Source organism: Zygosaccharomyces rouxii (assembly GCF_000026365.1).
Source record: "Zygosaccharomyces rouxii strain CBS732 chromosome B complete sequence".
Classification (NCBI taxonomy): Eukaryota; Fungi; Ascomycota; class Saccharomycetes; order Saccharomycetales; family Saccharomycetaceae; genus Zygosaccharomyces; species Zygosaccharomyces rouxii.
In genome coordinates this window covers 563,550-582,686 of record NC_012991.1, presented here as the reverse complement: position 1 = coordinate 582,686, position 19,137 = coordinate 563,550, and the positions used below count along the sequence as shown (strand labels likewise).

Below are 19,137 nucleotides of genomic sequence, written 5' to 3'. Positions count from 1 at the left end.
AGGAGATCGCATTTGCACAGTACTGAGGAGTAGAGAGGAGAAGAGAAGATGTAGAGCGAGTAACACGGCAGAGTAGAGTATAGTAGATCAGAATAGAATAGAATAGGGTGTACTTGTTACTATGCGAGTCTCTTTAGCCTTGCGGTGAATGCGCTCGATCCAGCGATCAGCCACTCGATCAGCGGCTGATCGCAACAATCCGAAAATTTCTTAAAAGCGTGCAAACGGCTGTTACTTCAATCGGCGCAGCGCAACAAACGCCTTCCGCTGACGAGCGCTTAGTCAATCTATAAACCGAACAAATTTTATATAAAACGGAAAGCATACTATACGCAACCAGGCCGGCTATCAGCCAGTGAATATATAGGGTGTACGGTTACACTCTTTCACATACACACACACACTCATACTCATACACACACACACGCACATGCACACATACCCACTCATGTCTACTATGACAGCTGTACAGGATAGATCAGATGGTATGGTTGCTGGTGCTTCTTCGACAAATAACAGTAACCAGCATGTGACTCTGCCACCAATTTCATCCTTCGATTCCTTAATTAGAGCTGCTGAAAATCAATACCCCCAAGATCCATCAGTTCTCTCTTATCAACTTTCAACGGTGCCACGTATTGTTACTCAGCGAGCTCCTAGTAACACATCTACAACGGGAACAAGTTCCGGTTCAGGTTCCGGTTCAGGAACAGGCACTTCAACCACAACGCCTGCTCTTTCACCCGGCTCCAGTGGCTCCCTTTCACCCACAACGGCCTCGTCACTAGAAACATCTCTCTCCCCAGTTTTTCAAGGGTCTCAGATTCGAAGTGGTTCTGCTAAAATCCATAAACCACGCAAGAAGAAGGAATGTCCAATTTGTCACAACCTTTACGCCAATCTGTCAACGCACAAGTCTACACATTTAACGCCTGAAAATAGACCCCACAAATGTCCGATTTGTCAAAGAGGATTTGCCCGTAATAACGATCTGATTCGTCATAAGAAGCGTCATTGGAAGGATGAAATCGTGCAAATTAATTCGCACTCGAATTCATCGTCTTTTATGTCAAGCGACAGTTCAAGTTCGGTCGAAAATGGCACGATCCAACACCATCGTCTAGATGAGCGTGACCAATTACGATCACTGCATCAAATTAAGGGGACTTTTAAATGCCCATTCAACTCATCATTAATCCAACTAGATATGGAAATTTATCCATATAAATCAAAACCACTGAATTTCGAAACTTCAAACTGTCATCAGACCGGAGTTTTCAGCCGTTGTGACACTTTTAAAAATCATCTAAAAGCTTTACATTTTGAATATCCGCCAGGGACGAAGAAAAGGGATAGATCTGTTGTTCCTGGCAGATGCAAGCATTGCGGGTTGAGATTTGCCAATGTCGACCTCTGGTTAAATGAACATATCGGTAAAACCTGCGGTTATTTATATCATTAAAGGGTAAAGAAACTAAACAAAAAGAAAAAAAGAACGGAAAAAAAAAACTATAAATGACTTTTTACATGGTTATGAGCACTTGTAAAATCATCTTCTGCATACGATTCGATAAATATTAAATATTAATATATATTATTACTTCTGTTATGATGTTTTCTCTATGTACAATTGACATTACATTCTTCGAATTATATTATAGCTTTTTCTTGTCGTCTGCACCAACTCCGACCTCGTTGACGTTTCTAAACATCAAGACACCGTTAGAACCTTCGACCCATTGACAGGCACGAGCAGACTTCCAAAGTGAAACCCACATGTTTTCATCGCTTGATCTGTAAGAGTCTCCCATGACGCTTCTGATGTGTTCAGTTGCTTCTCTTGCTCTATAAAATGGAATTCTTGAACAGAAATGGTGTGAAACATGGGTTTCGATGATATCGTGGAAAATGTGCTTACCGACAAACCCAAATTGACGGTCGACTGTTGCTGCCGCACCCTTTGCGAAGGTCCATTCTTCAGAATCGTAATGTGGCAGAGTTGGGTCAGTGTGCTGCAAATAGGTAATGAATACAAGCCAATGGTTGCACCATAGGTATGGTACAAACCAGTTGATAAATAGCGACCAACCGCCGAACTTGTCATACCAAATTTTTAAGATCAGACCCATTGTGAAGATTCCTACGTCACTTAAGAACACGTAGAGTGCGTCTCTGCGCTCAAAAAGCGGCGTAAATGGGTAAAAGTGGTTCCACTTCCACTTGGCTACACCTGGATACTCTTGACCGGTAACGTTCACCAATAGGTAGGTCCACCAGCCACCTGCTTGCTGTAAAATCAATTCATAAAGCGTTCTCAATGGCGAATCTTCGGAATGGTGAGCAAGTTCCCCAATTATACCACGCTGCTCCTTGAATTTAGCAGCGTCGGGTGGCACAAACACCATGTCTCTTGTCATATGATTAGTAGCCTTATGGTGCTTAGAGTGAGAATATTTCCATGAGAAGTATGGAACCAACAGATATGAGTGTAGACACCAGCCGACAAAATCGTTAACAGTACCGTAATCTGAGAATGCTTGGTGACCACATTCATGGGCTAGAACCCACAATCCGGTACAGAACAAACCTTGGATATAAGTGTAAGTTAGCCAAAATGAAAATTTGGCCAATTGCATGTACCATTGGTCTGATGCTGAATCAAACAGCATGGGGTAAAGCACTTTGTGTGCAGCGTATCCGATCGAGGCGAGACATGCGATATCTCTAGCGATATAGCCAAGACCACGTAAAAGTGACCTTTCGTAACATTCGGCAGGGATTACTTTTAAAATATCCTTAATGGTAAAGTTGGGGACTTTGAAAACATGACCATAAGTGTCAACAGCGTATTTGTCCTCTGTGGTCTGTGTTGCGGACACACCGGTCGTCCTATTTACAGTCATAACCGATCAAGAGCAGCTCCAGTTGCGATTCTGGTGAATGGAGTCTAGATGAGGTGGGAAAGAGTATCCTTTGAAATCCGATTTTTTAATGGTTTTTATGCGTCGACGATGAGAAGGGGCATCGCTGAAGAAGAAAAAAAAAAATTCAACATTTTCTTGGCTGGAAGAAGAAAAAAAAAACACCTTATCTTGATATCCATTTACACGTGCGATTATCGGTAACAGTTTTAGAGCATCCACAATTTTCTCAAATTGAAGCTTTGCAGTTTCAACAGTATTCAAACCGTTCAAATCATTGATGGAACTCGGAGTTTCTCTTTCGGGTGTCAGTGCCAGTGTCAGTGTCGGCGTCAGCGTCAGACTTAGCGTCAGTAATTACCGAAAAAAAAATTAAAAAAATAAAAAAATAAAAATAATAGAGAAACATGCAGGGAGAAACCGCTGGAAAGGTATAAGAAGGTACCATGGTACTGTTCTGGAAAACCTTCTTGCCAGTCTTTTTGCCCTAATCCTTGTCCTCCATATTCCACATCTCTATGCGTCTCCTGCTGCCACTATTTTTGCTTGTTAGCCATGTACTGGGACAAGTTAACGTTGATTCACCAAAATTTGGTACCAAATACGACCTTTCATCAGGAACTAGTATGATTACTGTGGAATGGTCAGTTTCGGATTCACCAGGTCCGAAAAAGCAAGAAATTCTAGAGTACATTTTCACATTAGTATCAGGGCCTAATCTTAATATTGAAGCGTTCGAAACCGTCGGTAAAGCTGATGCAAAGCAAGTGGAAAATCAAAAATTCAGTTTCCCGCTAAGAAACAACGTCGGCGCTAATGGTTGGTATTATATTCAAGTATTGGCGTTGACCGAAGAAGGGCATGTAATTCAATATTCACCCAGATTTCAATTGACAGGTATGGTTGGCGGTAGAACTCCACAACTTGCTACAGATACAATGACGCCCTCGCGTGAGATTATGCTTACGCCGAATATCTTAGCCAACATGAATTCAATGAGTTTTTCAGTCCCATACGGTATGCAGACTGGACTGGCAAGATTCGCACCAATGCAAACACAACCAGCAACAAAAGTGACAAAAAAAACATGGAGCATGGTATATCCAACGAGTTCTTTTACTTATTTTAAAGATAATAAAAGAAGGGGTGAACAATTGACTACGGTTACTCCCGGTTGGTCGTATGGATTGCCCAGTAAATGGAACGAGGCAGCAATTGCACCGCAGCCGTCCGAAAACGGAGGTTGGTACCATCCCAGTCAAAGGCTATCGTTGACGCCAAGAAAAATTAATGCTGATGAAAGACTCAGATTAGCCAGTCAGTGATATATATATATATATATATAGATGTATGTATAGAACACATTAATTTTTGGTCTCTTCCTTTTTCTCTTCTTCTTTCTTCTCTTCTGTCTTTTCCTCCTTCTTGGTGTCTTCCTTTGGCATGTTCTTTCTATGGCCGGTCATGGATCTTGATTTCTGACCAGATCCACTAAAGTTCTTACCCCTGGTAGCTTCTCTTTGTAAATCGAATTGCTTTTTGGAAAAGACGTCTAGTTTACGACCCTCGAATGATAAGTTTTCTGCGTCTTCACCAGAATAGGTTTTCAAGAACTTCTCACTCTCTTCCAGACTGTTGAATTCGACGATTGCAGTACCGTTGAATTTTCTGCCGTGGTCTCTTCTTAGACGCACTTGGTTAATTTGTGCCAAACCATTGAAAAATCCTTCCAATTTTTCTTGCAATTCAGTCATATCATCCACATTTTCATGTGGGAAGTTCATAACGGCCAAAGTCCTCTTATTACGTTCGTGACGTGCGTTCTTAGTACCTTCCAAGTCGAGCGGTTCGATTCTTTTCACATTTTCACCGTCCTCAGAAACTTGTAAAATCTTAGAAGTACGCAAAGCTTCGACAACTTTCTCCACAGGTCTGAATTTCTTCATTCTGTTAAATGTAGCAATTGTTCCAATTGGCACCCAACCGTCATTCTTCTCAGTAGTGATACGTAAGAACTTATCATATGGGAAGTTGAACTCTGAAAAGTAGAATTCCACTTGTTTCAAACACTGCTCAGTGATTTCAGGTGTGAATTCGATAGGAACGTATGAACCACGTCTTTGCTGATCCTCAGACATCTCAATATATTTGGTACCGCCTCCCTACAATGTTTCTTTTACAGGCTCATCTCATCGCATCTCATCGCTTTCTTGTAGCGCATTTTTTTTTTTTTTCAGATCGTCAATCATGACCGTTTAACGATGAGATGAGAATAGATGAGAATAGACCGAGATGAGCTTTAAACAGTTCTGCCGCGATCCGCCGTTTCTCTCAGAATTATTACGTCCATTTCGTTGATGTAGCTGGCTGGCAATTTCGTCAATGCACCTGTCCGATTTGGTGTCGATGTCGAATTTTCTACACCGTCGTAGTACTCAAGGCCGTAACCAATGGTAAGTATCCAGCATCCAAATGTTCGGCGTAATTGCTTCAGAATCTTAATCAATGCACTGTAGGATGACAAATCGTGCGCCAAATATGATAGGTTATCGATGATAATCCCCGAGATCTGCTTATCCAGACGATCCTTAATGAGACATCTCTGCAGCGCCTCTAGGGGAGACGCCTGCAACTGCATTAAAAAGTTTTGTAGACCTTCCATGTTACAAATTGACGTCGAATTCATGTAGTGAACCCCTTGGGAGTTTTCCTGGATGATTTTTTTCCATTCTGAAATGATATCGATGACAAGAATGCTCGAGCCATCGTTGACACTGCATTCAATGCATTGGTTCCAGATCTGCCTTTTGAAAGGTGTAAATTTAAAATTGTGCTCAATTAGATGTACAAAGGATACGCAGTGAGAGCCTATGCAGCTTGGTAGCGTTAATGACTGCGGTACCGCATGGTAAAACTGGAGAAAAGATGGAGATGCTTGTTAGTCGAATAAAGTTTATGTAAACGACGAATTGATTCGTAAATACATACATTTGATATTGGATAAACCCTACAATGAGCCAAAACGTCCATCTGGACCAAGTCGGAGCTTCGTTTGGAATCGCGTATATATATATGTGTGTGTGTAAACATCTGAAAAGTTTGAGAAAATTCAAACGTTCGACCAACTTCTCGATAATCTCAACAAAGAACAAATTGAAAAGGACAGATAATAATGCTTAGGAAGGCTCTATACTACTTTAGATTTACTTTAGCAACTGCCGTTCTATGTGGATGTTCGCTTTACGGTGTGGTCGCATCTATTGTGCTAACATTGGTAGGTAAACAGCATTTAGCACAATGGGCAACAGCTCGTTGTTTCTACTATGCATCTATATTATTTTTGGGTATTGACGTTAAAGTGGAAAATGAACACTATTTGGAAAATAAACCATATATCATTGTTTCCAATCACCAAAGTACTCTTGATATTTTAATGTTGGGGCGTGTATTCCCACAAGGCTGTACAGTGACATCTAAAAAATCTTTGAAATATACCCCATTCTTGGGTTGGTTTATGACATTGAGTGGTACACTTTTCCTGGAAAGAGCAAACCGTCAAAAGAGTGTTGAAACACTAAATCGCAGTTTAGACGTTTTGAAGAAGGAAAAAAGAGCATTATGGATTTTCCCTGAAGGTACCCGTTCCTATACTACAAATTTAAACATATTACCATTTAAAAAGGGTGCGTTCCATTTAGCACGCCAGGGGAAATTGCCAATTGTACCTGTTGTTGTCTCAAATACTAGTACTTTGATGAATCATAAGTGGAAAGTGTTTAACAAAGGTTGTATTGTGGCTAGAGTTATGAAACCAATTTCAGTTGATGATTTGACGACTGAAGATGTTGGTAAATTTAGCGAAGATCTCAGGGAGAAAATGCTCACAGAATTGCAAGATTTGGCTTATTCACAGGCTACTGTCGATACTCATATACCACCAGAGGCAAAAGCTTATAAGCGCGTGGAAAATGCAACAGCTCTTTCGAGCGAAAACAGCTCTGAAAGAGTGTCAACCTTAACAAAAGAGATTGATAATTAACCCAAAAACTAAATAATCAATTACGATTCATGCCTACACATATTACTAGTCAGTTATCTAGTTAATTAGGACTTAACAGACTTACCGATGTGCTTCACGTATTGACTCACGTCATCTTTTGAACCTAGCCAAATGGAAGATTTATCATGGATATGATTTGGTTTTAGGTCCAAAATACGTTGTCCTCTGTCGTTGACGGCAATACCACCCGCTTGTTCCACTAAATAAGACATGGGGAAGGCCTCGTATAGCAGTCTTAACTTACCTGAACTAGCCTTACGATCACCTGGGTAGGCAAACAATCCACCATACATAAAAGTCCTGTGCATATCAGCAACCATTGATCCAATGTAACGTGCAGAGAATGGTTTGCCGTTCTCCTGAGGTTCCTTTAATTTTTCAATAAATGCCTTGGTTTCATCATTCCAGTAATAAGAATTACCTTCGTTAATGGAATAAATTGGATTATGCAGAGGCAATTTTAAGTCTGGGTAAACAAGAATGAACTCACCAATATTGTTATCAAGTGTGAACCCATCCACACCTCTACCAGTAGTTAATAGTAAATGTGTAGAAGCACCGTACATTGCATAACAGGCACCAACCATTTCAGTACCTGGTCTCAATACATCTTGAATTGTACCTGTAGAACCTGGGAGCAGCTTGAAAAGAGATACGATGGTACCAACGGAAACACCGGCATCCAAATTGGAAGAGCCATCAATTGGATCACAACATACCGCGTAAGTACCATTACTAGTGGGAAAGACAATAAGATCTTCTTGTTCCTCAGACACAAGTACTTTAACATTACCACTGCTTTTCATGGCATTTATGAAGATTTCGTCACCTAAAACATCCAACTTTTTTTGTTCGTCACCAGTCGTATTAGAAGTACCCGCCAAACCAGAGAAATGAACTAATTCTGCCTTTCTAATCGTTTGTGAAATGAATTTAAATGCAAATTGTAAAGAATTCAACAAAAGCGTGAATTCGCCAGTAGAATTAGATTGTAGTTTTTGAGATTCCAGTAGAAATCTCGACAGTGTAATGATATCAGTATTGAACTGTTCCTTAAGAGTTGGAGCTGGCATGTTGAGAGTATCGAGATAGGAAAATCCGTTGAGCACACACAGCGAGATGAGGGAAGAAGTACAATCGTGCAATCCTCCATACACAGCATTTGCCCTCCTTATATATGATTTTTCCCGCTGATCCCTGCTAGCCCGGAGGCTTTGCTTATAGGTTTAAGGGTATCATGAAAAAGTCCCGGGGGTGCGGAGTAATTATCATCATTATCTGTGGGGAAGGAGAAAAATAAAACAAAGTCCATCCTTGAGAATCGAACGGAAGAAGGGAAGAAAGAAAATGATCCTTGTGGTGTACTGCACAACTACCATATAGAAGGAACCAAACTTTGCATTAGCAAGCGTAAAGGGAGTTGATGGCTATGATCACTTAGTACAGCCGCATCTTATTCTCGATTGAGTTTCTCCTTGTCCTTGAAGGATTCTCATTGGAAGAAACTGGAGTTTTTACTGCAGGTAGGTGGGGGTATAGACTTAGTGTGGGGTGTATGGCTAACGTGGTGGGGCACGCTTGGATAAATTACCTTAGGACAAGGACAAGCATTACTGACTCCATGTTAAATCATTTGAGTGTCTAGCCAATAAACAATTAACAGTGGAGAGTCTTCTGTCGAGTGCATCCTTTCAAGATTCGATTTGTTCTTTTTTTTTCAAATCCGGAGATTATTGGTTACTGTTGGAATTACGTAAAATCGCGGGGCTGGTAAATATCCGTATTTCGCGATCATCGGATATCGGTTTTTATTCTTATCACTTGTCACGTGGTTAGGGTAGTGTTATCCGTATCAAGTGATTCATGTGATCCGATTGGAAACAGGAGGAAAAAGAAAAGCCAATATACTTTTTCATTTGGTTGATGGTGATATCTGAAAAATAGGACATTAAAACGTATATTCAATTTGATGGCAAGGTAAGGGACCTAAGCCTGACGAAGATGGCCACTTCGACGACCACACAAACTGCAACTTCTCTTGCTGCCAACGCAGGTTCTCTTCCTCGCAAACCTCAAAACAATCCCAGTCTTCAAAAACCAAAATTGACAGGGTGGGCACAGGCAGCAGCTAGATCATTACCCAAATCTCAGCAGCAGCAACAACCAAATCAAACATCATCTTCACAACAAAGAAATATTCAGCATCCTTCCAATGTGGCCAAATCTAGTTCAAGCACATTGACGAACAGCAATAGCTCCACTCCCTCTCTAAGGAAATCGAGGAAACAAACAAACGGTAACAATAGTAATAATAATAACGGTACTAATAATAATAATGCTAATGTCAATAATAACAATAATAATGCCAATAAGCCTAGGCAACCATACAATCGAGAAGAAGTTCGCAATTACATGAAAGACCTGTTTACACAGTACACTTCATCTACTAGCATATCCACTTATAACGGTTTAAATAGCAGTAGAAGGGGAAACAACTTGGACTGGGGGGCAGTTACTAATAACAGGTACAGAAATAAGAAATACGGAAGTCTGAACGAAATAGCACAAGTTCTGCGCAATTGAATAATATACTATATACATAAAAAATATCTTAATCTATATATATATATATTTATGTAATTGTAAAAAAAAAAAAAAAAAAAAAGAAAGAGCAGGATCGTATCTTTGAAAAGTTCGGATCACAATAGGAGCAATGGTTAAATAAGAATGACTGTATCAAGGTTAGAAAATGCGCTTTCCTATCATGTACGTTGTTTACTTCCTCAACTCTTATCTCATGAACGCTCTCACAAATTAGCATACGTTTTTTCACTCGTTTCTGCCATTTCATCAGGTTTCATTGCACTAATAACCCTTTATGCACAACCATGGCAATCACATCTGAAATATAATGCTTGGCAGATCAATTTAATTGTCAGTGTAGCCAATCTGGGGGTTTATTTGGTTCCACCACTTTTAGGTATATTTGCAGATGCACATGGACCAATTTTATTGAGTTCATTGGCAACAGTTGGATTTGTGCCGAGTTATTCCATCTTGTCATACCTCTTTAATCATCCTGAGATTGATACCATAACTTCATTTCACTGGTCTATTGGTTGCTTTTGTCTAATTGGCGCTTCCACAAGTGCATTATTCTTTAGCTCACTTTTAACTTGCGCTAAACTGTATCCAGAGACGAAACTGTTGTCAATAAGTTTGCCCACGACCTGTTTTGGGCTATCGTCATTTTTGGTCTCACAACTTTTGCAACTAGATTGGTTTTGGTACACAAATCGTCAGTATTTAGATCTGGGTAGGGTTTTTGGTACATTTGCGGGCATATATGCAAGTGTTGGTGCACTGGCATGGATAGCTACTGCAAGAGTCAGCATGATGCAATTTAAGCAGAATGATGCCGAGGATGATGAAGATGATGAGAACGAGCCGTTATTGTCTTCGCATTTGTCAATACCACCAAATCAACGCTCTTTCTTCAAGGATATTGCAGGTTACCTCTTCGCCCTCTCATTAATGTTAGCATTAGGACCACTAGAGATGATGACTGCTGACATTGGCGTTGTTGCCAATTTAGTCTTCCCCCATTTTCCAACGCTGTCTAGTGAGCTGGTCTCCGTTTATGCATTTTATTCCACGATAACAAGGTTACTAACTGGTGTGGTAACCGATTGGTTCACCAGAAAGAATTGGTCACCCAAGTGGATTCTTCTAGGTTTCTTATCCACGGGACTTTTATTACAATTGGGACTATGGTGGTTAGTAGTGACGCCAAGTGTGGGTCGCATACATGCTTTGGGTATGAGTTCGTTATTGGGGATAGTCTATGGTGGATCATTCACCATCGTCCCCACTGTAGTAATGATAGTTTGGGGTGAACAACTATTTGGAACAGCTTATGGGTCCATGATGGTAGCACCGGCAATAGGGACACTTTCAACGTGCATGGCATTCGCTAAAGTTTATGATTCTAATTGTGCTGTTGGTCAAAATGGTTCATATTGTATTTCGCCTGTCTTTAAAATGACATCGCTACAGTTCTTGTGTTCCATCTTCTTTATTTGCTGTTTGTTTAGGATCTGGTCAAAAAGAAAAGTCAATATATAGTAGTGGTGTATAATAGTTTTAGCCGCCAAGGCTGGTATTACTCCGAGTCCGTGTCTTTAATGTTACCCGCATATTGATTTTCCAATTTTTTTCTTGGTTACGTGTCTGGTTAAGAATTGTTTGCGAACCTCTCGGTATTAAACTGGTCGAAATTTCAAAATAACAAGGACGTGTATCAATATATCAAATCAAGGCCACAATTGCAATTGAAAGGTTCCTTTCTGACAATTTTAATATAAATTGAAAAATGTCAGGCCGTGTATTAGATTTCTTCAAGCCCTTTGAGGCGTATCTACCGGACGTGATCGCACCTCAGAGGAAAGTTCCCTACAACCAGAAGTTGATATGGACAGGTGTATCACTATTGATCTTTTTGGTTTTAGGTCAAATTCCTCTTTATGGTATTGTCTCTAGTGAAACTAGTGATCCTCTATACTGGTTACGTGCCATGTTGGCATCAAATCGTGGTACTTTGATGGAACTTGGTGTTTCGCCAATTATTACTTCATCAATGATCTTCCAATTTTTGCAAGGTACTCAAATCTTGCAAGTTGATATGCAAAATAAACAAGACCGTGATTTGTTCCAAATTGCTCAAAAAGTTTGTGCAATTATTTTAACTTTTGGACAAGCTGTTGTCGTTGTGCTTACTGGTAATTACGGTAGACCTAAAGACTTGGGTATTGCCATTTCTCTACTTCTAATTTTCCAATTGATGTTTGCTTCTTTTGTTGTGCTTCTTTTGGATGAATTGCTGTCTAAAGGCTACGGGTTGGGTTCTGGTATTTCTCTTTTCACTGCTACGAACATTGCTGAACAAAGTTTCTGGAAGGCATTCGCTCCAACCACTACCAATTCTGGTAGAGGTAAGGAATTTGATGGTGCTGTGATTGCCTTTTTCCATTTGTTTGCGGTTAGAAAAGATAAAAAGAGAGCTCTTGTGGAAGCATTTTACAGATCAAACGCTCCAAACATGTTCCAAGTTGTTGCCACGGTGTTTGTGTTTTTGTTTGTCTTATACTTACAAGGGTTCCGTTACGAATTGCCAATTAGATCAACAAAGATTAGAGGTCAAATAGGTACCTACCCAATTAAATTGTTCTACACCTCTAACACTCCCATCATGTTGCAAACCGCTCTTACTTCCAACATCTTTTTGATCTCTCAAATCTTATACCAAAGATTCCCTTCAAGTCCAATCACCCGTTTATTAGGTGTCTGGGGTATTAAACCAGGTTCTCTAGGTCCACAACAAGCTTTAAGCGGTCTATCATACTACATTCAACCACCAACTTCTTACAAGGAAATCGTTTTGGACCCAATTAAGTCTGTTGTCTACGTTTCCTTCGTCTTAGGAGCTTGTGCCCTTTTCTCCAAAACTTGGATCGAAATCTCTGGTACTTCTCCTCGTGACGTCGCTAAACAATTCAAAGAACAGGGTATGGTTATCAATGGTATGAGAGAAACTAGTGTCTACAGAGAATTGAAGAAGATTATCCCTATCGCTGCTGCATTTGGTGGTGCCACCATCGGTGCCCTATCCGTCTGTTCTGATGTTTTAGGTACTTTAGGTTCAGGTACTTCCATCTTGATGGCAACTACTACCATCTACGGTTATTACGAAATGGCCGCTAAAGAAGGTGGCTTCTCTAAAAGCTTGGTCCCTGGTTTCTCTGAACTGATGTAACAGAGGAGGACTCGCCATAGCTACAGTTACAATTCACCCTGCATGAATTCTTAGAAAAGAGACGTATGTAGTCTTCACGCACAATTCCATGTATTCTCTTCACTTGTATGATTCCGATAGTGATGAGAAGCTTGATTACTACAACTGTATATACTACATACATCATCAAATGACACTTCCTTTTTTATAATACATATATATGCACCCTTCGTGATTCTTGTCTTGACAAAATGATTGGAAATTGACCGAGATGAGATGAACATCAAGGGTTTGAACAATAATATACAAGAATATACTGGTAATTAGGCTCCCGAGGGTCCAGATTTCTTGAGGCTGTAGGTTAGAATGAAACGTATTAATCAGGTTCCCGGCAAACCTGAAATTACATCTCTTTATTTCGATGATTTAAACTCATTACAACGATGGTTCGATAAGGGGTTTATGGATTCCAGAGACCTGTCAAATGTTCCGAAGGAAAGATATTCGAATTATGTTAAATTTGAAAAGGATAGCATAATTACGATTCCCAACTTATCCGCTCGTAAAACTGAAATTATAGTCTGCCATGATTTTAAAGGTGGTTATCAATCGGGACATGATCTCTATCCGAATGGTCAGTATGGAACGGAGTCTTGTAAGCCATATTCATTGAGGTATCCAGAGATTGTGGATAAATTCGTCTATTTTTCGCATCATTGTGTCACCATCCCGCCTTCACCTTGGACTAATTACTTGCATAGACACAGTATACCCGTGCTAGGAACTTTAATCTTAGAACATTATCCTCACAATGGTGAATTGTTCAAGAAAAATGCAAAGGGGGAATTCCTGTATGTGAAATATCTTGTTGAACTTTGTCGCAAATTCCACTTTGAAGGGTGGTTGATCAATTTTGAGACTGTATTTGGGAATAATTCAAAGCAAGTAATTCCATTCCTTAGGGAATTAACCGCTCGTGTGGAATGTGAGATCTATGGTGGGAGTGTAATATGGTATGATGCATTCACCACGTTTTCAAACAAGCCAAGTCATCAAAACGAAGTGAATCTTTTCAATTACGATGCTTATGAAAACTCGAGTCAATTTATGACAAATTACATGTGGGATTCTCATAATGTTGGCAACTCTTTAAGAAATGTTGGTGCATTAGGAATGCATTCTCATGTGGCACTTGGTGTGGATGTTTGGGGTCGCAATATGCAGGTTTGTCGCGGTGGTTTTGAAAGTAACATTGCAATTTACTATGCAAAAAGGTTTGGCACCAATGCAGTTATATTTGCACCAGGATGGACATATGAAAATTTTGGTGAGGATCAATTTTATGAAAAAGATGATATATTTTGGGGTAATATTAAAAGTACTTTACAATTAGACTCTTATTCTGATTCTCAATTGTCATCATGGTTCGTTTCTGAATCCAAGAAAACCAGATATTTTACCACTTTTTTCTCTACTGGTTCAGGAAACTTCTTTAATCTAAATGGTAGAAGGATTTCCAACGACAATTGGGTTCAACTGGGTCTCTCAACACCATTTCCAGTTAACAGCCATTCTTATTTGAGTTTCAAAGATTCCTTTGTCGGCGGTAGTTGCCTAGCGTTACCTCTTTCGCCCATGGAAAATGGCAAGTTGCATCTTTTCAGATTTGAGCAATTTATTAAAGATCAACAAAAGACTTCTGATAGTGAAATCAGAGTTAAATTATCTTACAAATCATTGGGAGCATTGCCGCCGGTTAAACTAGTGATCAAATGTTTTGTCATTCGTCGCGGCAAAAGGTCAAAGACAATTTTGAAAGTGGACGATGTGTCACTAGTGTTACCTTTAAGTCATAGTGCCTGTCAAACAGCACAAGGCTCTACTAAGTGGGCGGTGGTTGAACAAATCGTTCCATTACCAAGTCTGGAATCAAGATTTTTGGAGGAATATTATGTGGAAGATGCGCATTTAGAATGGACAATGGATAATAACCATGATGAGTGGCTAATGGTTCCAGAAAGAACAGAGGATTTAGATTGTAAATTATTGATAGGATCACTTTGTCTTGAAATTGGTCCTCATGAAGATAACAATAAAAGGCAAATAGTAAGAAATGGACCTCAATTAAGTTGGCAAGATAATGAAAGCTCTTTCATGTGGTTAAAGCTACAAGATGGTAAACTTGATAGCGTCTTATTTACACCAACAACAAAAGTAAACGGTAAACAACCCACGATTTTGGAATGTGGGAGGAATGGTACTTTGAAATTCGTAGTCAAGAAGTAACGTAATGTAATGTAATGTATTGTAAAAAGTTGGTCAAGAACTCCTCGTAGGGGGCTCGAACCCCTGACATTTCGGTTCCTCGTTCTTGCTTAAAAGCCGAACGCTCTACCAACTGAGCTAACGAGGACGAGTTCTCTGGCATCGGAGAAAAATAGTATGGTAGGTCACGGAAAGAAGACATCATATGATTTTGACACAAACGTACAAACCCCGCGGCCTGCGCGGCAAGACCGCTAGTTTGACCTTGCTAAACTAATAGGTTATACACCTTGTAGAAAAAGAAAAAGTACTAGCAATCTAACCTTTTTCTTAGTCTTACTACTGTGTGATGGGATCTCGTTTTTTACACCTAGTAGCGTCGTAATGGCTACGACCAACAACACAGGGACCCTAAAAGTGAGTTGAAGAATTACGGGATTTTTGGAGAAGCATTCAGATCAATCGTATTACAGATCTTGTAGCATCCTGAGGCTAGAGCATTGCTTGTCAATCTAATATCCCTGGTACTTAGAAGATACACATGATACGGTCTAAACCCGTGGAATAAAACCCTTAACACTTCATGCCACGTTCTCCCCGATTTCTAAGAGGTTCTTCGAGTTGGTATTTGCTAAAAAGCTTCTTTTGATTAAACAAGGGGGTTTACTTGAAAGAAAATCGCCGAAGGTGATTATACCCTTCGTTTGAAAGAACGAATCCTTACGTGGGTTGCTTTTAGAGCTCCCAACGATCTTTCAGACGCTATGTATATTGCTGTAACAGAGTGTAGAAAGTTCTGCGAAAAGAGGGTATTGTGGCCAAGGTAGACACTGAATCTGGAAAAGAGAATATGTACAAAACAGCCTTTCAAATTAGTTGATCCCGGTGGGTCCCATGTATAGTTCAATATAGTTAGTCAATCAAGGCACATTATTAATCTCCCATGGCTTTATCTAAGATCTAGAAATACAGGGATTACAAACGGCGATAGATTATTTTGTCAGCAACTCCGAATTTCGATTTACGTTCTCGAGGTATCGCTTGCATGTATGAACTAAACGTTAATTAAAAGACAAACATATGAAGATTTCAAATATTTGAATAGCCAAAGGCTCTATATCGATTAAGAATGTATAAGACGTAGCTAAACCTACAAATTTTTCTTTGCACCTCTATTGGCAATGCTCTTCATCCTTTCCTCTCTTGCTAGTTTAGCTTCAGGACCGGCTTCAGTGTCCATAGTGTAGTCCCACCAGCGGAATGAAGATGCGTAGTTACCAATGAAATAGTGGTGGTGCAAATCGTGGTGTTCGGCACCTGCCCAGAGTGGGAAGAACTTGTTTAATGACCATGGGAAATCATAACCAGAGTGAGAATCCACTGCTTGGAACAATCTTAGTGAAATCCAAAGGCAGAGGGTGAAAAGGTGCAAATGTCCGGTGTACAGAACGTAGAGAATAGGCATACCAACAGTACCAAACCCTAAAATCATGGTCTCCATTGGATGAGCATATTCTGCTGCCATACCAAATGGTGCTGCATAACGATGATGCTGCTTGTGAATGTATTTGTAAAAGACACCGTAGTGAAATAATCTGTGCATCCAGTAATGCCACATGTCTTCACCCAAGAAGAATAGGCCAATTTGAATGGCAATTTTTTTCCAGTGAGGGAATGGAACCTGCACTGAAATACCCAATTTTTCACATAGCGGATGGAAGGTCCAGATAGGGATAGCTTCCACTAGAAAGTGAGAGAGCAAAACACTCTTCAGACAGTGCCACTGTTCTTTAGCGCTTGGAATTTTTGTTGGCTGAATCTTGTATCTGCGGAAGAAGGGGATCTGATCAATGATAAACCATGGAAGACTTCTACCGAAGTACATCACTTCGTGCAATAGGAAGAAAAGCAGACCTGTTGCCAAAATGTCATTATTCATATAAGAATACCATGCGGCCCAGAGTTGTTCAACCAAATTTAACTTTAGCGGAACTCTATTCTGCACATTAGTCAATGTGCCAGCAAATGTTTCTGCTCGAACCAAATGGCTCAATGTCGAATTTGCAAATACGGCAGACATCACTTCGTTGTCTTCTTATCGGTTTAGTGTATAGTAAAAGGGTTAGTTCCCATGTTATACAATAGCAGCATATTATATTGGAATATTCCATACCGTATAAACGACAAGAGATCAGGGTAACAGGAGTGCAGCAATTATACGAGCTATATCACGTGTACGAGATCGCAAACTCTACACGTGAATATCACGCTACAAGAATTACCCTGCCTTACCCTGCCTTACCACCACCACCCTTCCACCCACTCACATACGCGACTCTTCGAGAAATTTTTCTCGCCACCTGGTTCTTATCCTCCGCGCCTTTCTGAGAGAGTCACAGAAGCAGTGCCGCGTCGCGACTCTTTACACGACAGAAAACGCGTCAAAGAAACAACAAACAACAGCATAACATTAATGAACAGCACAGCAGTCAATACCACGGTTATATTATTACTGTTGTTATTACTATAATTATTACTAGTATCGCTTGTCCAATCGCCGTACAAAAGATCTCTTAACCTTGTGTCTCTTTAGAGAATAATATTTCGTGCATCTTTTAATGGGGGAATAGGATTTCTTGGTTCTCAGTTTCCTTAATGCCACCTTGTTGTTTTCCCTGATGCCAGCCGACGTCCTTCTTCGTCGTCTTCTGACTTCATTTCTCCCTCTTAGTATCTCTTTATTGTCATATGTAAATCATTCTCTACACTTCGGTTTCGGCTCGCCCAATCCTTTTGGAAGTTCAGAATTTTCATATAAGAGGCTAGGTGGGCTTGTTTCTTGAATCTTGTTTATTACAACTACATTTGTTTAGAATATATCTTTGAGTTAAAAGATAACGTTGAGCAACGTATACACAGTAACATCAAGAAACACATCTAATAATGAAAGGTTTGATTTTAGTCGGTGGTTATGGTACTAGATTGAGACCATTGACTCTAACAGTTCCAAAGCCATTGGTTGAATTTGGTAACAGACCAATGATTCTACACCAAATTGAAGCCTTGGCCGCTGCTGGTGTTACCGATATCGTTTTGGCTGTTAACTACAGACCTGAAGTTATGGTTGAAACTTTGAAAAAATACGAAGAGGAATATGGTGTTTCCATTACCTTCAGTGTGGAAACTGAACCATTGGGTACTGCTGGTCCATTGAAATTGGCTGAAAAGGTTTTGAAAAAGGATAGCTCTCCATTCTTTGTCTTGAACTCCGATGTTATCTGCGAATATCCATTCAAGGTGTTGGCAGACTTCCACAAGGCTCACGGTGGTAAAGGTACTATTGTTGCTACTAAGGTCGATGAACCATCTAAGTACGGTGTTATCGTTCACGACATTGCAACTCCTAACTTAATCGATAGATTTGTCGAAAAGCCTGTTGAATTTGTTGGTAACAGAATTAATGCTGGTCTTTACATTTTGAACCCTGAAGTTATCGATATGATTGATTTGAAACCAACCTCCATTGAAAAGGAAACTTTCCCAGTCTTGGTTGAACAAAAGCAATTGTACTCTTTTGATCTAGAAGGTTACTGGATGGATGTCGGTCAACCAAAGGATTTCCTATCTGGTACTGTTTTGTACTTGAACTCTTTGAGAAAGCATAAGCCAGAAAAATTGGCCAAGGACAGCAATGTGATCGGTAATGTTATCGTTGACCCAACTGCCAAGATCGACCCAAGCGCTAAGATTGGTCCAGATGTTGTCATTGGTCCTAACGTTACCATTGGCGAGGGTGTAAGAATCACCAGATCTGTTGTTCTATCTAACTCTACCGTCAAAGCACACTCTTTGGTTAAGTCCACAATCGTCGGCTGGGCTTCTACTGTTGGACAATGGTGCCGTCTAGAAGGTGTTACTGTTTTGGGTGACGACGTTGAAGTTAAAGATGAAATTTACATTAACGGTGGTAAGGTCTTACCTCACAAATCCATCTCTTCCAACGTCCCCGCGGAAGCCATTATTATGTAATGTCCTCTTCTTTTTGTTCCCCCTTTTTTCTCTTTTTTCATTTTCATCTCTATTTTTTGTTAAGAGGTTGA

General features: G+C 40.0%; 13 protein-coding genes and 1 non-coding gene across 14 annotated transcripts; 8 read left to right on the top strand and 6 right to left on the bottom strand.

The window, feature by feature from the left end:
* Positions 1-430: 430 nt before the first annotated feature.
* On the top strand, positions 431-1,462 carry STP3 (Stp3p; the record flags this gene model as incomplete). The annotated part of the gene is made up of 1 exon (XM_002495227.1): positions 431-1,462. One exon carries the CDS (start codon positions 431-433, stop codon positions 1,460-1,462), a length of 1,032 nt encoding a protein of 343 aa, XP_002495272.1.
* Positions 1,463-1,655: 193 nt separating this feature from the next.
* On the bottom strand, positions 1,656-2,903 carry ZYRO0B07414g (uncharacterized protein; the record flags this gene model as incomplete). The annotated part of the gene is made up of 1 exon (XM_002495226.1): positions 1,656-2,903. One exon carries the CDS (start codon positions 2,901-2,903, stop codon positions 1,656-1,658), a length of 1,248 nt encoding a protein of 415 aa, XP_002495271.1.
* Positions 2,904-3,439: 536 nt separating this feature from the next.
* On the top strand, positions 3,440-4,246 carry KNH1 (Knh1p; the record flags this gene model as incomplete). Its single annotated transcript, XM_002495225.1, has 1 exon — positions 3,440-4,246. One exon carries the CDS (start codon positions 3,440-3,442, stop codon positions 4,244-4,246), a length of 807 nt encoding a protein of 268 aa, XP_002495270.1.
* A 39-nt stretch (positions 4,247-4,285) lies between these two features.
* LHP1 (tRNA maturation protein LHP1) lies at positions 4,286-5,059 on the bottom strand (the record flags this gene model as incomplete). The annotated part of the gene is made up of 1 exon (XM_002495224.1): positions 4,286-5,059. The coding sequence occupies one exon, from the start codon at positions 5,057-5,059 to the stop codon at positions 4,286-4,288; it is 774 nt and encodes a 257-aa protein (XP_002495269.1).
* Positions 5,060-5,220: 161 nt separating this feature from the next.
* Positions 5,221-5,951, bottom strand: PSY3 (Psy3p; the record flags this gene model as incomplete). Its single annotated transcript, XM_002495223.1, has 2 exons — positions 5,221-5,835; positions 5,910-5,951. 2 exons carry the CDS (start codon positions 5,949-5,951, stop codon positions 5,221-5,223), a joined length of 657 nt encoding a protein of 218 aa, XP_002495268.1.
* A 142-nt stretch (positions 5,952-6,093) lies between these two features.
* Positions 6,094-6,960, top strand: SLC1 (1-acylglycerol-3-phosphate O-acyltransferase SLC1; the record flags this gene model as incomplete). Its single annotated transcript, XM_002495222.1, has 1 exon — positions 6,094-6,960. The coding sequence occupies one exon, from the start codon at positions 6,094-6,096 to the stop codon at positions 6,958-6,960; it is 867 nt and encodes a 288-aa protein (XP_002495267.1).
* A 65-nt stretch (positions 6,961-7,025) lies between these two features.
* Positions 7,026-8,054, bottom strand: FBP1 (fructose 1,6-bisphosphate 1-phosphatase; the record flags this gene model as incomplete). The annotated part of the gene is made up of 1 exon (XM_002495221.1): positions 7,026-8,054. One exon carries the CDS (start codon positions 8,052-8,054, stop codon positions 7,026-7,028), a length of 1,029 nt encoding a protein of 342 aa, XP_002495266.1.
* Positions 8,055-8,982: 928 nt separating this feature from the next.
* Positions 8,983-9,564, top strand: PBP4 (Pbp4p; the record flags this gene model as incomplete). The annotated part of the gene is made up of 1 exon (XM_002495220.1): positions 8,983-9,564. One exon carries the CDS (start codon positions 8,983-8,985, stop codon positions 9,562-9,564), a length of 582 nt encoding a protein of 193 aa, XP_002495265.1.
* A 144-nt stretch (positions 9,565-9,708) lies between these two features.
* MCH1 (Mch1p) lies at positions 9,709-11,106 on the top strand (the record flags this gene model as incomplete). Its single annotated transcript, XM_002495219.1, has 1 exon — positions 9,709-11,106. One exon carries the CDS (start codon positions 9,709-9,711, stop codon positions 11,104-11,106), a length of 1,398 nt encoding a protein of 465 aa, XP_002495264.1.
* A 247-nt stretch (positions 11,107-11,353) lies between these two features.
* Positions 11,354-12,793, top strand: SEC61 (translocon subunit SEC61; the record flags this gene model as incomplete). The annotated part of the gene is made up of 1 exon (XM_002495218.1): positions 11,354-12,793. The coding sequence occupies one exon, from the start codon at positions 11,354-11,356 to the stop codon at positions 12,791-12,793; it is 1,440 nt and encodes a 479-aa protein (XP_002495263.1).
* A 345-nt stretch (positions 12,794-13,138) lies between these two features.
* Positions 13,139-15,058, top strand: ZYRO0B07216g (uncharacterized protein; the record flags this gene model as incomplete). Its single annotated transcript, XM_002495217.1, has 1 exon — positions 13,139-15,058. One exon carries the CDS (start codon positions 13,139-13,141, stop codon positions 15,056-15,058), a length of 1,920 nt encoding a protein of 639 aa, XP_002495262.1.
* Positions 15,059-15,098: 40 nt separating this feature from the next.
* Positions 15,099-15,185, bottom strand: ZYRO0B07194r. Its single transcript is given in 2 exon segments — positions 15,099-15,134; positions 15,149-15,185. It is a non-coding gene; the product is annotated as a tRNA-Lys (tRNA).
* Positions 15,186-16,187: 1,002 nt separating this feature from the next.
* ZYRO0B07172g (sterol desaturase family protein) lies at positions 16,188-17,117 on the bottom strand (the record flags this gene model as incomplete). The annotated part of the gene is made up of 1 exon (XM_002495216.1): positions 16,188-17,117. One exon carries the CDS (start codon positions 17,115-17,117, stop codon positions 16,188-16,190), a length of 930 nt encoding a protein of 309 aa, XP_002495261.1.
* An 863-nt stretch (positions 17,118-17,980) lies between these two features.
* PSA1 (mannose-1-phosphate guanylyltransferase) lies at positions 17,981-19,066 on the top strand (the record flags this gene model as incomplete). The annotated part of the gene is made up of 1 exon (XM_002495215.1): positions 17,981-19,066. One exon carries the CDS (start codon positions 17,981-17,983, stop codon positions 19,064-19,066), a length of 1,086 nt encoding a protein of 361 aa, XP_002495260.1.
* Positions 19,067-19,137: the final 71 nt, after the last annotated feature.